The 15614-nt window shown below is 31.3% G+C and overlaps 1 protein-coding gene across 3 annotated transcripts in view; it reads right to left on the bottom strand.

Moving 5' to 3' along the window:
- Nucleotides 1-10212: 10212 nt before the first annotated feature.
- Nucleotides 10213-15614, bottom strand: part of Slf1 (SMC5-SMC6 complex localization factor 1) — a 71693-nt gene continuing 66291 nt past the window's right edge. For all 3 annotated transcript variants that reach the window (XM_015483686.2, XM_048811430.1, XM_048811428.1), the window contains 3 exons: nucleotides 14483-14575; nucleotides 13896-14078; nucleotides 10213-11214 (listed from right to left, as the gene is read on the bottom strand). In XM_015483686.2, coding sequence (XP_015339172.1) covers nucleotides 10733-11214; nucleotides 13896-14078; nucleotides 14483-14575 — 758 coding nt within the window. In that variant the 3' untranslated portion in view covers nucleotides 10213-10732. The remainder of the gene's footprint in view (nucleotides 11215-13895; nucleotides 14079-14482; nucleotides 14576-15614) is intronic.

Raw genomic sequence — 15614 nt, 5'->3', positions numbered from 1 at the left:
GAAAAAAAAACTCAATGAAGCTGAGAGTAGTAACTAGCTTGAGGCTAAGTATAAAAGTGATATTCAGGTAAATCATCACTGCCTTTTGAAACTATTACACTCACAGGATGAAACAAACTGTCTTGAATTTTAACTATTTCCCCTTCTCACATAGGCATACTTTTCTCTTAAGAACTATGTAATCTGTCTTGGTTTTGATTTGTGATGCAAATATTTCAAAATATCTTAAGAGACTGAATGTTACTTTATTTTGACTGCTAAATATAGTAAATATTATGAACTACTAAATATTTTCCTCAGCATTTTTTAGTGAGTAAATTCATTGAAAGTTGTTATATTTACATTCCAAATTATCACCATTAATTTTGATAATTCGCAAGAAATGCATATCTGTCCATATTTTTAAACTTGATCTCCACCTTAGAAACAACTATTTAACAGCTGTTCATATTGGTACTGTCCCAGACTCACACTGATAATTCTACAGGAATTCCCAATTATATTTGAGCTATTTTATATACTATGATAATGTGAATTGGGAGATTCTTTAAATTACTTTGCTCTGTGATATATTTATTGAGTACCTACTGTATGACCCTATCATAGGCAATGTTCAAACTAATGGTAGTATATTAAAACCAAACCTGAAGTTGAATTATAGTGAAAGGTAAATTTAACTGATACTTTTCTGAAAATAACTTTTATAGAATTTTTATTTGCATTTAAATGTGAATAAAAACTTTACAGTAAGCACTTTATCCAGACACCATAACAGACTTTTCCTTACTCAAGGATTTCCAAAAGTAGCCTACTTTTGTATTAACAAATCTTACTCAAAGACCTTAATTTCAGTTTATAAACTTGTTAACTGACCCTAAATGTTCATGATGCTTTGGAATTTTGTACTCACCATTAAAAACAAAAAAGGCTAAGGCAGTTAAAGCTCTAGAAATACAAATCAAGGAGCTACTACTTTACTTCTTTAAAAAGCCTCAGATATTATTAAATGAATATGTGTTTAAAGTCCTGGTGCTTTAAATATCTAATATGAGTGTGTATTATAGATGCCTATTCACTGGTTTGATAGAGTAATCTAGAAATCAGACTTTTGATTAAGTATGAATCAAAACCATATAAAAATATAATGAATTCTTACAATAGTGTTATTTCTTTGAATTATAATTCTCCTTCCTGGGATGACTGAATTAACTCACTGGAAAAACAGGGTTTTCTTTGGTAAAATATTACTCTTATACCTCAGTTTCTACATTTATATAGTTAACAATCACATCAGAAGACTTATTCCAGTTGAATCCCTAAAGTTTATGAAATATCAAGAATAATTTGTCATTATATAAGAACATTATGCAAATAAAAAATTAAATGGTCAAAGTATTTACATAATGTAGAAATTAACACAAGAAAATTTATTGGAACTTAATGATTCTATTTGTGCTTTTCCAAGGGATATGGATTAAGAACCAAAGGGAAAACACCACACACACACACACACACACACACCAAATACAAATCTAATAACCAAATATGCAATTAATCTTAAGGGAGTTTCAATTTTTTGCCTCATCCCTTCTTTCACATTCTTTGTTTTGGGTTGGAGGAGACTTTTTAAAAAAACTATCCAGAGAAAAAAAATCAAGATAGATCTGAGATCAACTCATCTAACATGATAGTAAATATAAGATGGAATTAACCCACTCATCAAGAAAACCACCCCATGTCACAAAGCAAAAGCCAATCTAAGCCATTTAAATGAGACATCCATAACAAAGAGAGCCATCAAAGTTGAACATGAAAAAGATGGACACAGGTGTACCAGACCAAGCACAAAAGAAATCAAGCATTGCCAGTTTATTTTCAAGGAAGAAATCCGAGACAAAAAATAAGACAAAGATCATTCACATTCTAAGTTAAACAAAAAAAAAAAATCCCCCCAAACCCAAAAAAGTGTTGTATTGAATGCACAAGCAGTATTGTTGTAAAAAGAGGGTTTTTAGAAATTTATGCAACTATCCTGTATTTCTTCCAAATGTCACTGAAAAAATTATTATTCCATTTTTCAAAAAGTAACAATGGCATTGCTCTTCTGCTCTAGTCAATTAGCAGGGTTACTGCATTAGGCAGAAAGTTTTATTTGTATTTAGTAAAACAAATCGTTTAGGTAAGTAGTTGTGTCAAAATTTTTCAATATGAACCAAAATTAAAATTGCAATGTTAAGTCTTCCCTACCACAAATATCTCAATTGTTGCTTCAAAAGAGAAAAGGAGAAACCAATTGAGTCAATGAATCTTACTGAAAATCACCTTGTTTTCTCAGGAGGACCATATTTGAAGAGATTCTGAGACCTCTCAGGGAGATATCACTGCTATGACTTAGGAAAGATGGCAATATAGGCTCAAATTTACTTTCTGATCCAAGACAAATTTCAAAATAGCTGGAGTCAAATTGAGAGATTTGATTTTACAAGGGTTCAAATGGTAACAGGTTTGGAGGAAATGAAAAATTCATAGAAAAAGTTGGCTTCAACCACTCTTAGTTAATTTTTTTTTTTTTTTTTTTTGGTGACAGGATCTCCTGTTGTCGAAGTTGGTGTTTAACTCCTGGGCTCAAGCAATCCTCTATCTCAGGCTCCCAATAGATGGAACTATAGGCTTGCACCAATAGACCTGGCTCCCAGCCATTCTTAATTGTGTGGTGTTTGTTTTGTTTTGGTTTTTGAGTACTGGGGATTGTACCCAGGGATGTTCTACCACTGAACTACATCCCCAGTCCTTTTTACTTTTTAATTTTTTTGAGACAGGGTCTCATTAAGTTGTCCCATGGCCTTGTATTTGTGTTCTTCCTGCTTCAGCCTTCCTGGCAGCTGGGATTACTGACATGTACCACCAGGTCCAGCTTCTTTATTGTCTTTTGCATTATGGGAGACACCTGAGAAAATGTCAAGTGTCATTACAGAAATAGCTGGAAAACAAAAGAGAAGCTAGGGGAAGGAAGTGTCAATATCTGATTCACATTTAGAGATCCCTTTTTAAAGCTATTAGAGAAGTAGACGATATATAATTAATTACATTCCCTATAAAATACTGTTCCTTATAAAGCAGTGTTAAGTCAAACTAACTCTCTTAGAAAAATTCTTACAAAGGTACAAATATCTACTTTCTATTACACAGGTAGGGATACATTGTTAGAGTCTGTAAACAAGTCAGGATGGTGCCTGGCAAATGTTAGAGTCTGTAAACAAGTCTGGATGGCGCCTGGCAAAATGCCAGAGGGAGTGGTTTGTGAAGTAACGCCAGCAAGCCATTAAGTGTGGAGATTCCTTATTGGTTGACTGCTGTATCTAGTTTGTTAATTAGATAAGCTGTGTGGAATGTATAAATACCTCTGTTGTCCTACAATAAACGGATCCCATTCCTGCTGTATCAATCTACACAAGTTGTTCATCACCCCCCGGCTATTTTGCTGCAGCCAGACTGCGGCAATACATCTATGATTTTATCATAATTGTTATTAAAATGTAATTGGAGAGGCAACTAACATCAGTTTCTACCCACATTTGCACGACTGTGTACCTACTCCTTACCTTTGTCCTGAACTCCTTCAAACTTCAGTTTTCTAATAATAAAAAGACCCCATAAACTATAGTATGATCTTTGAAGCACAGGGGAATCCATCTAGAAAAGTCAAATATTATGCATTTTTGAAGAAGTAGTTTTTAATGACCAATGAGGTATCCTTTTAAAATTCCTGAACATGTAAAATTTCCCCCCTAGCATATATATGAAAAAAATGCATTTCCAGAAATAATATAAAAAAAATGAAGCCATTTTCATGGCCATCACACTAGAAGTACAGAGAATTTTCTCAACAAATAGCGTTTTTCATCTGAATTTACATTGCAAATAATGTCATAAAGTGGATTTTTTCCAGACCAATGATGATAGAAGAACAAATTCTTAACTTAATAATAGTAGTAAACTCCCTTCAAAGGCATTTTAGGGACAACCTTTGATAAAGATAGCTATCACTTAATCTTAACAGTTTTCTATCTCCTTTTCTGTGTTGAATCAGAAAAGACCCACTAGAGAACAAGTAATTCTTCAGATTCTGTGAATACTTCTAGAGTCAGAAAGCAAAAATACATTTTATCATGACTACATATGGAAACATTTAACCTTTAGCAATTTAACTACTAATAATCTCCTAATCCCTATCCCAACATGGTGAGGATCTACTTTAAAGCAGTGAAAATTAAAATTAGAAGAATTAGATCAGTAAAGTGATAAATACACTCTCAGAAGAGGAGCACCCAGTACAAGTGTGTCGAGATTTATATTAGATGATATTAATTACATCCTACCTTGAAGAAAAATGGCCATATTTTAAAATTGCAGTTTATCTTTTAAAACTCTAATAGATGCCAATTTAAATAAAGCAACTTTAGGAGAATAAAATTACAGCATTTACAGGTAAATGGATGGAGCTGGAGAACATCTTGCTAAGTGAAATAAGCCAATCCTGAAAAAACCAAGGGATGAATGTTTTCTCTGATAAGTGGATGTTAATCAATAATGGGAATGTGTGTGTGATATGAGTAGAGGAACTTTGGATGGGGCAAAGCAGGGAGGGGTAAGGAAGTAGAAAAGACAGTGGAATGAAACAGACATCATTACCCTAGGTACATGTATGATTGCACAAATAGTGTCACTCTACTTCATGTACCACCAGAGAAAAATTCTGCTCCATATGTGTGCAATGAATTGAAAAGAATGTATAACTAATTAGAATAAAAAATTAAAAACATTTTTAAATCTAAAAAATAAATGAATAAATAATTAAGGCAACTTCAGTAAAAATCAATACTGATTTTTACTTCGATCTGGAACATTACTTTCAAAATAAATTGGTTACTGGCATTCCAAACAAATCATGTTGTAAAAAAATGTTAAGTGAAAAAGAAATTTTCAAAAATTTGCCACATAAACACAACCAATAATTAGGAATATATTTTTGTTTATTTTATTTTATTTATTTTTCTGGTACCAAGGATTGAACTCAGGGGCACTTGACCACTGAACCTCACCCCTAGTCCTATTTTGCATTTTATTTGTCTAGGGTCTCATTGAGTTGCTTAGTGCCTTGCTTTTTCCTGAGGCTGGCTACTGATCCTATTGCCTCAGTGTCCTAAGCCCATGGGATTATAGGTGTGTGCCGCTGCACTTGGCAGCAATATATTTATGTACAGTAATTTTCCCTATGTAAATGGAAGTGATTTTTAATCACATTTAAATAGCTTTTAACAAAGAACAAAAACTTGTCAAGAAAAATGATTTTAAGGAACCTTTAAAAAATGGCTTTTGATGTCCGTTAAGAAGATCATTTTCTCCAATAACATGTCAGAAGCATGAACTTGGAAAGAACTTAAATGGCAGGAAAACAAGAAATAAGGCATCTAGACTTACCTAATCTTGAGGAATAGACTGAATACTACTAGTCAAAATAGTCTGTTTTTGATGATTTCATTAAACTGGTATTTTTATTCTTCATCATTTTTATTGAATTTCAACTAAAAGAACCTCTTACAAAATAATTACCCAGACCTTTGGCTTAGTTTATTGAAAATTACTCAAATTTTTCAAAGACATAATTACTGATATTAGATTCGTCTATAAGCCTTCTAATTTTATACTTTCACTAATTTCATAATATTAAATAACACCTGAAAATTTTTACTTTCTTCATACCTTCAAATCAAAACAATTCCTAATAGTTTTTCCCCCATTCGCTTGGCAGTTTTCTTCTTTACAATTCTGCTATTAAATTTTCCTAGAAAGTTCTTTCAAAACATATTTTAATTTTATCAAACACTAACTACTGCTTGCAATTTCATCTTCATTTTGTAAGAGAATGCAAAGTAGAAAAATGCATGTTTAGGGCTAAGTCAGATACTTGAGATGTACTTTCCTTAAGATAAAAACCTATTATAAATTAAACCATTCTGGTCATTCAATAAAATTTATCAAGCATCATGGCTTAAACCATCATAGACCTAACCTTGAAGCTGAAAAGCCATCAACAACAAACACTCTTTCATCTGTCAGTCACCACTTTTGGATTAATTTTTTCAATATGACTATATCACTTGGGGACAGAAGGTTGGAGAAGCAACGGCAATTTTAGTTCATCTACTATCAAGACAAATGATAGTATGATAGATGCAAATTCGATGCTAGATTCCAGATTTTCAATTCAGTGCAACTTATCTTCTGGAAGCACTATTTTTTTTTTAAAACCTCTATTCTTTGGTGGAACTAAAGCATATGTTCCCAAGTAGTGAGCTGTTCTCTACTATAATGATTAATAGCCATTAAAGTATTAATGTTCACTTAATCCAATCTAGATACCCAGGGAAGGAAGATGATTAGATTTACCAAATCTGGGTTTAACATCCTAAAAATATTTGGGAGCTAGTATACAAAAACAATTTTAGAGAGAATGTTTCAATTCTAATTAGAGACAGCTATTTAGGAATGTCTGGATAAGGGCCTTTTGAGAGTGAGTCTGTGTCACAGGCAAAACGATGTTATAATATTTAAAAATATTATGTATACATTTATAATTTATACTGTTTTTATAACTGAACTAGTCACTTTGCTTACTTAATACTGCTGGATTTTAATTCGGCAACAGTTTTAAAAACCAGAAAATTGTTCAATGTCCTTCTGTTTTTAAAAGGGAGGGAAAAGGTGTATATCCTTAAAAACAAAAATGTTCTAAAGCAAAAAAAAAAAAAAAAAAATCACTTGTATCTAGTGCTAAGGGTTGTACTTCAAACTTAAAACCTACAGTAATTAGTTCAAATATACAAAATATTACAAAAAGCTAATAACACAAAAATACTACCAAATAGCAGATTCTGTGAAAAAAAGCTAATCACTTGGATGTATATGTGGTAAACCTAAGAAGTCTCTTTTTCAAACATTTTAACAGAAATACTCTTTCCCCTTTAAAATTCACATAAATTCATGTCTCAAGAAACAAAGATAGGTAGAGGAAAGGTCTATGTTGTTTGGTATTTTCATAAACTTGAAACATGAGTTGAACATATTTTGGGTGTTCTAGAAGACAGAAATTGACTATAACAGGGCAAACTCTTTAAAAAAACGAATACCAATGTTAAAAATATCTTACAAGGGGCTAGGGTTATAGTTCAATGGTAGAGTGCTTGCTAGCATGTGTGAGGCACTGGGTTTGATTTTCAGCACCCCATATAAATAAATGAAGAAAATAAAGGTCTATTGACAACTAAAAAAAAAAAAAAAAACCTACAAAATGTTTATTTTTTCTCACAAGGTCTTGAGATACGTATGCTTAGAACCAAGTACATGAATAATACAACCTTTTCTAATTAATTAGCCTAATAATTTCTAAATATATATGAGATAGTAACCAAGAAAATATATCCTCCAACTCATTTTAACTTACAAGGCAAATTTCTGGATAACAATTTAACTTATAGGGAATAGTTAACTATTCCAGGACTCCATTTTTGACATAGGCACAGCCTAATTCCAGTAATGCCATCATTGACCTTTCTAACTCAATCCACATTAGTTATAAAACAATTATCATTCTGAATTTCGTAAGCTCCACGTCAGCAGGAGGTACAATTGGTGTGGAAGCTGTGTGATAATGCCTAAGGGAAAGAGTGCCTCATGTCACTCAAAGATGACCCCTTTCTACTCATAAAGGAGCAACAGTGACAGGCTCTCATCAAGTTCATCACTAAACTGGAAAGGTGTATAAAGGCATGAGGGCACATTCCACCATTTTTTTTTCATGTAAAGTTATTCATTTAAATTTCTGTAACAGTGTTAAGAAAAAAAAAAAAACATTTTCTGGAGTTTATATAAAGTATCTAACTGTTAATGCATTTGTATTTGCCTAAGAATGAGTACTAATTCAGTAACACTGAAAACACACTCTACATTTGACCCACTCTAAAATAAAAGTGCTAAAATAATACTAATCAAAGGACTAAACAGCCAGACTATTGAATATTTACATTTAAAGACTAAAGCAGAGCACCATTACTGCAAATTTTAGAAACACATAAAACTGAAATTAGTATTATTTTTTTGGTATTGGCCATCAAATCCAAGGACACTCTACCACTGAGCCACATCTCCTAGCCTTTCTTTATTTTGAAAATAGGGTCTTCTTGCTAAATTGCCCAGATTGACTTCCAGTTTGCAAGACTTCTGCCTCCCCAGTTGTGGGATTACACGTGTGTGACACCAAGCCTAGCTTAAATTACTTATTTTTAACAGCATTTTCGAAGGCAAGAAAACTCACAATATTTAAGCCTAGATTACCTTCCCAGACTATTAAGTCTTTGTTTTTTTGTAGAGTCAGGCCATTAAGTACACCAGCTGGTACATTTTAGGTATTCAAGAAATACTGAATTCAAAACAATTATTAATTATTTTCATTTGACTTATATGAAAACCTGTGTTTTTCTGAACAGAAGATAGTAAATGATATAAAATCTGAAAGAGTACAAGTTGGAATAACATTATTCAGCTGGACCTATGAGAAGTTTCCAGCTAAACATCTAGGACTCAGAAAGACTATTTTAAGTTTTTAGAATTTCCACTTTTCTAAGATTTAAGGCAATTATTGTTTTTAATAACATATATATATGTATATATACATTTATATGTATATATATGTTTATATATGTATATTGGAATATTAAAGGTTGAAATACATACTCATATCCTGGTATTGTTAACTAGACCAAAAAACATAGTAACCTGTGTTTGCCACACTGGACATTCAAAGAATGAAACTGCAATATTCTTACAAAGAGAGACTTCAATGGCATTTGAATATGTCATCACAACTTGTAGAAGTTGGCAGATAGAATAGTTATGAAATATTAATGAAAATCTCAACCAAATGACTATTTCTCTATGAATATCTATTTTAGAAAACTACTTTTTTCTAACAGTGCAAAACCTCAACTCATGATGTCGATTACTTAATTACCTTAGCATTACTGCTAACTTAAGCAATTACATCTTACATTCTACTTTAATGATTCATTATAACCAAAAGAGGAGGTAAGAACTAGAAAGGAAGTAATATTTATTAGGTGCTATATAAAATGATAGACTAACTTAATTCTATCATGATAGGAATGCTTGATGTTATTTCCATCTGATATGTAAGAAAATCAAAGCACAGAAATGAATTTTCCTTGTAACTTAGTCATTAACAAACTAGACAAAAGATTTAAAACTGACTTGATGTTAAGGCCTATGTTCTTCAATTTGTAATAATTTACCAAGCAAACATTATCCCAGGTGCCTTCATAAGTGAGGTAAAATGGCAACTCCTGGGAAACAAAATGTTAACAGTCGTCATCTGGGGAAGCATGTTACTCCTTATGAATATCTTAACATCCTTTAGAGAGTTTCCCCTATGTCATTTTTCTCTGATAGTTTGGCAGATTCAGTAATAAGGAGAAATATGTATGATGTTATATGTGAAGGCTAAATAGAAATTATTAATATTTCTTACAGTATATATAAAATTTTAATTATTTAAAAATATGGAAAAACATTGTTTTCGGAGCTGACATACTAATGTAGCAGTTTAGTTTAGATTATAAACTCTATAGTAAGAAACTGAACATTTGTATCTTGTTAAAAGATCTACTTCCAAGATAAAATTGATGTATATTTCTTCAGTAGATTAATTTCTGAGATCATCACTTTAGTTACATAAAAGCAAAATGGAAGTTTTAATGTTTCTTTTCCAGCTGTAGCACAATGTAACTTATTTTATAGTGAAGAAATTCCAATTTTAAAAGTGGTTATTATCCATGCCCTGTCTTTTAGTTTTACTATAAATTACTATTTTGAAAAACCTGTTATTTGAAACATTACTACTGTATATTCATATTGTACATTAAATTTTTAGATAATCTCACATCTAGTACTTAAATGCCACTTATAATCTTAATATTTAATAGAACTTATTATGCAGGAAAATGTTTTTACTTATAGAATACTGATTGTATGGAGCAGTAATATACTTTGTACATGAACTGCTAAAATAAAACAGATTAAGGGATGGAACTGTCAGACTTTGCGTATTAAGTGCATTTAAAAACATAAGAATAATAATTAATATTTTAAATTTCAAAGATGTTTATTTGGGAAACACACAAAACTAAAATGTATATTTTAGTCCACCAACCCATAGAGAAGAAAAGGTAGTTACAAGTTTACAGACACACATTTCCATGAATATCCTTACCATGATTCTAAGACCTAGAACACCTAGAGGACATTACATATTGATTTGAAAAAAATATTTAAATTAAATTTTTTACATTTACAATGAGTAGATAAATAATATCAATTCCAGAACAACAACAAAAAAAATCAGATTAATGAAAATAGTTGATACCAAACTTTTTTTTTTTTTTTTACTTCTGAGTCAAATTCTACACACTGTAAAAAGACAGAAGCTTAGACTATACTTCTGATGAAGATTTTTAAGTGCTTTTAAAATTTTTCAAGGCTGTAAAGTCTGTCAATAAATAAATAAAATTACTATCTGTCAGTAAGCCATGAAGTCTGTACTAAATGACTAAAGCAAGTTGAACATGTTTAGAACACTGACTCATACTTTTTGGCATCATCATGAAAACTCTGTGACTGATCGACACATCATTTCCAATGTCACTAATAAGGCCTCTGTATGTACTCCAGGACATACTTTCAAATTCTCAGGCAGTTCCTGAAGAATATTTGGGAGCTTCTGCAATGTCTTTATATTTCTAGCATAAAGATCCAATAACCAGTCAGTATGAGAACTAGGGGTTTCTTTATAACTTTTACAAGGCATACGCAGGTCATTTAGATGAGTTAACCCTTTGAAAGCTAAGATGAACTCTGAGGATAAGTCAAAAATCGAACAAAAATTTAGCAACATCCTACTAAGTAAAAATGAACCAAATTCAAGTTGCTGGTGGTAAAAATGTTTCTCTGCTTGTGCATGAAAATTCTCCACTGTGTCTTCTAGTTTTGTAATAGCAAATAGTTCTTCCTTGGTTTGAGGTGATACTACATAATCCAAGGGCAATTCCCCTTTAGAGTTTCTCTGCTGTAAAAGCACTGGGCCTGTAAAAAAGAATATGCAAAATGTTAAGGGTAAAATATTTTTATTTTGGCAACTTAACAGCTGTTTTCTCTCTCTTTTTTCCCAAAGCACACAGGGTTCTATTTATAATCATGTTTTTAACTAATTCATGTTTGCATAATTAAGTGGCTATACATACTAACTGCCTAATAAAGGTGCATTAAAAAAAAGCAAAATTCTGTCAATTGCCTAAGGAGATTAAAAGTATATTCCTTAGGTGCTGGGGTTATGGCTCAGCGGTAGAGCACTTGCTTAGCACATATGAGGCTCAATCCTTAGAACCACATAAAAAAATAAATGAATAAAATAAAAAGTTACCTCATTAAAAAAAAGTATATGTCTGAGTGAAATATACAGTATATATGATTATAAATGAAAAAGGCTTTTATAAAACTTTATTAATTATCATCTTAAAATAAGAATTTCAGTATTTCCATAAGAAATTAACAAAATAGGGGCTAGGGATATAGCTCAGTAGGTAAAGTGTCTGCCTTGCATGCACAAGGCTCTGGGTTCAATCCCTAGCATCACAAGAAAAAAAAAAAAAAAAAGAAATTAACAAAATATATATTTTTCTTAAATTCTATAAGAGTCCCAAGGCTGTCTCATATTACCAAGAAGGAAAAGTAGTGCCCTTTTCCACTGGTGGTCAACAATTCTGGTAGTACAAAAACTGGAAAACCTTACTTCTTTTATCCTTGTTTATGCTTAATTTTAGTATAGGTAAATGATTCCAAAAAAATTAGGTGTTAATTATTCTGCATTAAACTCAGATCTTAATCTGTCTATCCAAGCTAAATGTATCTAACTACTTAGAAGTACTGAAGATATAGTTTAGGATGCTGTAGTAAAGGATGGTATAACAGGGCAAAATAAAAATAACATAGTATTTGGTGACACAGCAAAACAAAGGAGTATTAGACACCAAATCTTACAATAATTTATGCACTTAGTTATCAATAAGATGTCAGAATGGATATAAAGGTTTTAGTACTAGCAGACACCTTAGAAAGTCACACTGTTGAAGATTATATTATCACAGAGAGAACATACTGTAACTGTGAAACCTCCTAATGGTAACTTTGATCAAACATACATAATGACTGAGATATAAAATGCATTTCATATTAAAAAAAGACAAAATTATGAATACTTAAATAAAAATTTTTGAGACATAAATTCAATCTTAAAATTATTACTCTCAAGACTGAACTACTCAAAATGGATAGATAATACAGCTACTACATGATAATGTCAAACGATGTAACAGATTTAAACCAAATATTACTGAGGCAATACTAAGTCTTGTACAATTGTCAAAAGACCTTAATAAATTCAAGAACAAGTAGATTTCCTCTCCCAGGTCAAGGAGCTCATCCATTTACTATCATTCACTAGATAAAATTCAAATTGGCTGATGGAATACTGAAGTCTACTAGAGAAATGGACCTAATATAATATCTTTTATATTAACAATACTTGAAGCAAAATCAACTATTGGCTTGAATGTCAGATACAAATTAAGTAGAAAAACAAAACACTTAGGAGTAGAAAAATAAAACATTTAGGAGGTCGAATGTTATGTTTAGTAAACAATACTAAAAAAGAAGGCAGAAGAACTGAAATATATTGATTATGAAATGGTTAGTAAAACAGACACACTAACGCCTTTAGGGGGCAGGAGAAGACTATAAATAACCAAATGGCTTATGTTATTGTGCTATGCAACCTTTCTTATATGTATATACAGAAAAAAAAAAAAAAAGAGAGAGAGAGAAAGAAAAGAAAAAAAAAGACATCCCCCCCAAAATATGCTTTTCGTTTTTATGAAGAATCAAATGCTTTCATTATGGGATAAAATCATGTTAATTTCTAAGATTAGAGTACATGAAAGCAATGAGAAATTTACATAAATTTGTTTTTGTTTTATAAGCTCATCAATTTTCTTTTGTTGTTCTTTTTAAAACACAAATCAGTTTGAATATTTTGATGTAAATTAATAATATTCAGCTCAGATTTAAGAATGTTACTGAAAAAAGAAAGGGGCTTGCTGAAAGCAAAGATTAAATATCAGTAGAAAGAGCAGTAGTTGAATATTAAGCTTAAGTTAGCCTTTTTTATAAAATCCCTGCACAACAGTTATTACCATTTGAAAATTCTTCTACTTTAATTTAATTGACTGCAAAATGTGAATGAAAAAAAAGACTCTAGGACATCTTTTTCACAGTCTGTAAAGATATGCCTTATAAAAATTATACTGAACAGTTACATATAAAAAGCATGAAAAAATTCAAGTAATCACATGAACATTTACATTCATTTACTAATAAGCTTTCAGAAATGACTAGTTCATAGGGATTTCATATATTAAATGAAAGGATTAATATCTAAAACCAACACATTCAATTAAAAAATCCACTCTTGTACATGAACCGTAATAGACTTAACAATATATACATGTGTCCATAATATGAAAAGGCTTTTATCACTATTAATAAAAGGTGATTACATTCTATGAGACTTTTTATCCTTACTTTTTTATTAATATGAAATGAAAACCTCTTTTCTTACAGGTTTTAAATATAAAATGCTATCTACCTCCAAGGGATTCGTCAAAAAACTGGATAATTTATCAAAACCCATTTAGCATAAATGCACTCACCCCCATGCTGTAGTAGCAGCTTGCCAATTTCTACATGTCCGTTTGACAGTGCATCATGCAAAGGAGTCACCCCGTCCACTTGAGTGAGCAGATCTACCTCTGGACAACGTTGCAAAATTTCCTGGACACACACTGTGTTGCCATAGTTACAGGCTTCATGCAAAGGCGTCCAGCCAGCATTGTCTAAATTAGAAATCAAGGCAAGTTTTAAAACAGCAGAAGTAGGACTTCTGTTAGTAAAGTATTGATGTTCTACTTCTCTTATCGGAATGATTTTGTACGCACTTCATATTAAAAATAAACTTTGCTAAAAATACCCAGTGTAAGTACATTGCTTTAAAGAAAAAGAAATTTAAATAATTAAAGACAATTTTAAAATATTATGAACAAAATATAAACACTAAAAATGTTTCTATAACATTAGCTATAAATCATTACATAATGAAATTCTTGGGTTTTGCTAATAGCTATATTTTAAAGACATCTTAGGTAAATTAACTCAAGTGTTCTTTCTTAATGTGACATAAAACTGTTTTATATCACAAATATTAAGACATTGTATAAAACCACAAAGATTTAAAACTTACCTTTAACATTGATGTCTATTCCTGGCAAAGAAAGAAGAAGAATCAATTTCTCCACTTGGTTATTTATGCAAGCTCTATGCAGGGCTGTTTCTCCTGCCATAAAAAATTAATAGATTATTCCAGAGAAGACAAGATATCAACTAAAGAAAATAATCAAAGGGCATGAACTAGGAGATCTGGCCCCATGCCAGAAAATTATTTATTGAGTTTTCCTTTTGATTAGTTTAAACATCTCCTGCATTAGAAAGTGTGTGTGTTGGGGGGGATCCCCACCAATTCATAGAGCTTCTGTTCAATCAGCAATTCAGCAATGAAATTCTACAGCAAAAGGTTTAACATAGGCACTGTCTCCCCCTAGTTCAAGTTTTAAAGCTTCAGCCCTGCTATAAAATCCCCAAATGATCAGAGAACACCAAAAATACTGGGTTTTGCAGCAGTAAAAGTTTAGAGTGCAATTGCCCTCTCTTAAATTTATTCATGAACCTGCATTAAATGTATGGCTCCTTTTTATACAGCATTTATAGCTTAATTCAAATGAATGTTTCTGGCTAAGCACGAGTGCCTCTACACACTCAAGTATAATTCAGAACTTCAAATCCATTAACAGATGGTTTGCTGCTTCTCAATAGGCTGTCTGGCTTGGCTACAGCAGCACAGAGAGGGAGAAATGGAGGAATCTTAATATAAACACCACACACACACTACACGGGAAAAAAATCTCTAGTACCATTTAAAGCTGAACAAGTGTAACAAATAGAAAAGTAAAGATTTGCTAGGAGGAATGCAATTAGTAGTTGCTGGCAAAAATTAACTATATCTGTCTTGTTATAACCAAGATTAATAAATTATAAGTGATGATTTGACGTAAATTTGTTAAAACTTATTATAGGTGACTGCTTAAGAAACAAAATGAAATACTGAAACTCACTTGTTCTTACTATAAAATACTATGTAGTTTATTTTTATAATGTTCAGTTTTACAGATATCTCTGTAACTTCTACTAAAATATTACTTTTACATGCACAGAGAAGCTTTTCAAGTTTTTTTGTATTATTTCTCAATTCTCTTCCTCTCCCCCAGTTCCTTCTGTTCAGACTAGTCATTCATATTCATTTTACTTTCTGCAACAAT

The sequence above is a fragment of the Marmota marmota genome, unplaced genomic scaffold (genome assembly GCF_001458135.2).
Source record: "Marmota marmota marmota unplaced genomic scaffold, marMar, whole genome shotgun sequence".
Classification (NCBI taxonomy): Eukaryota; Metazoa; Chordata; class Mammalia; order Rodentia; family Sciuridae; genus Marmota; species Marmota marmota.
The sequence above is the reverse complement of the archived record's forward strand: the minus strand, read 5'-3'. Positions and strand labels throughout refer to the sequence as shown.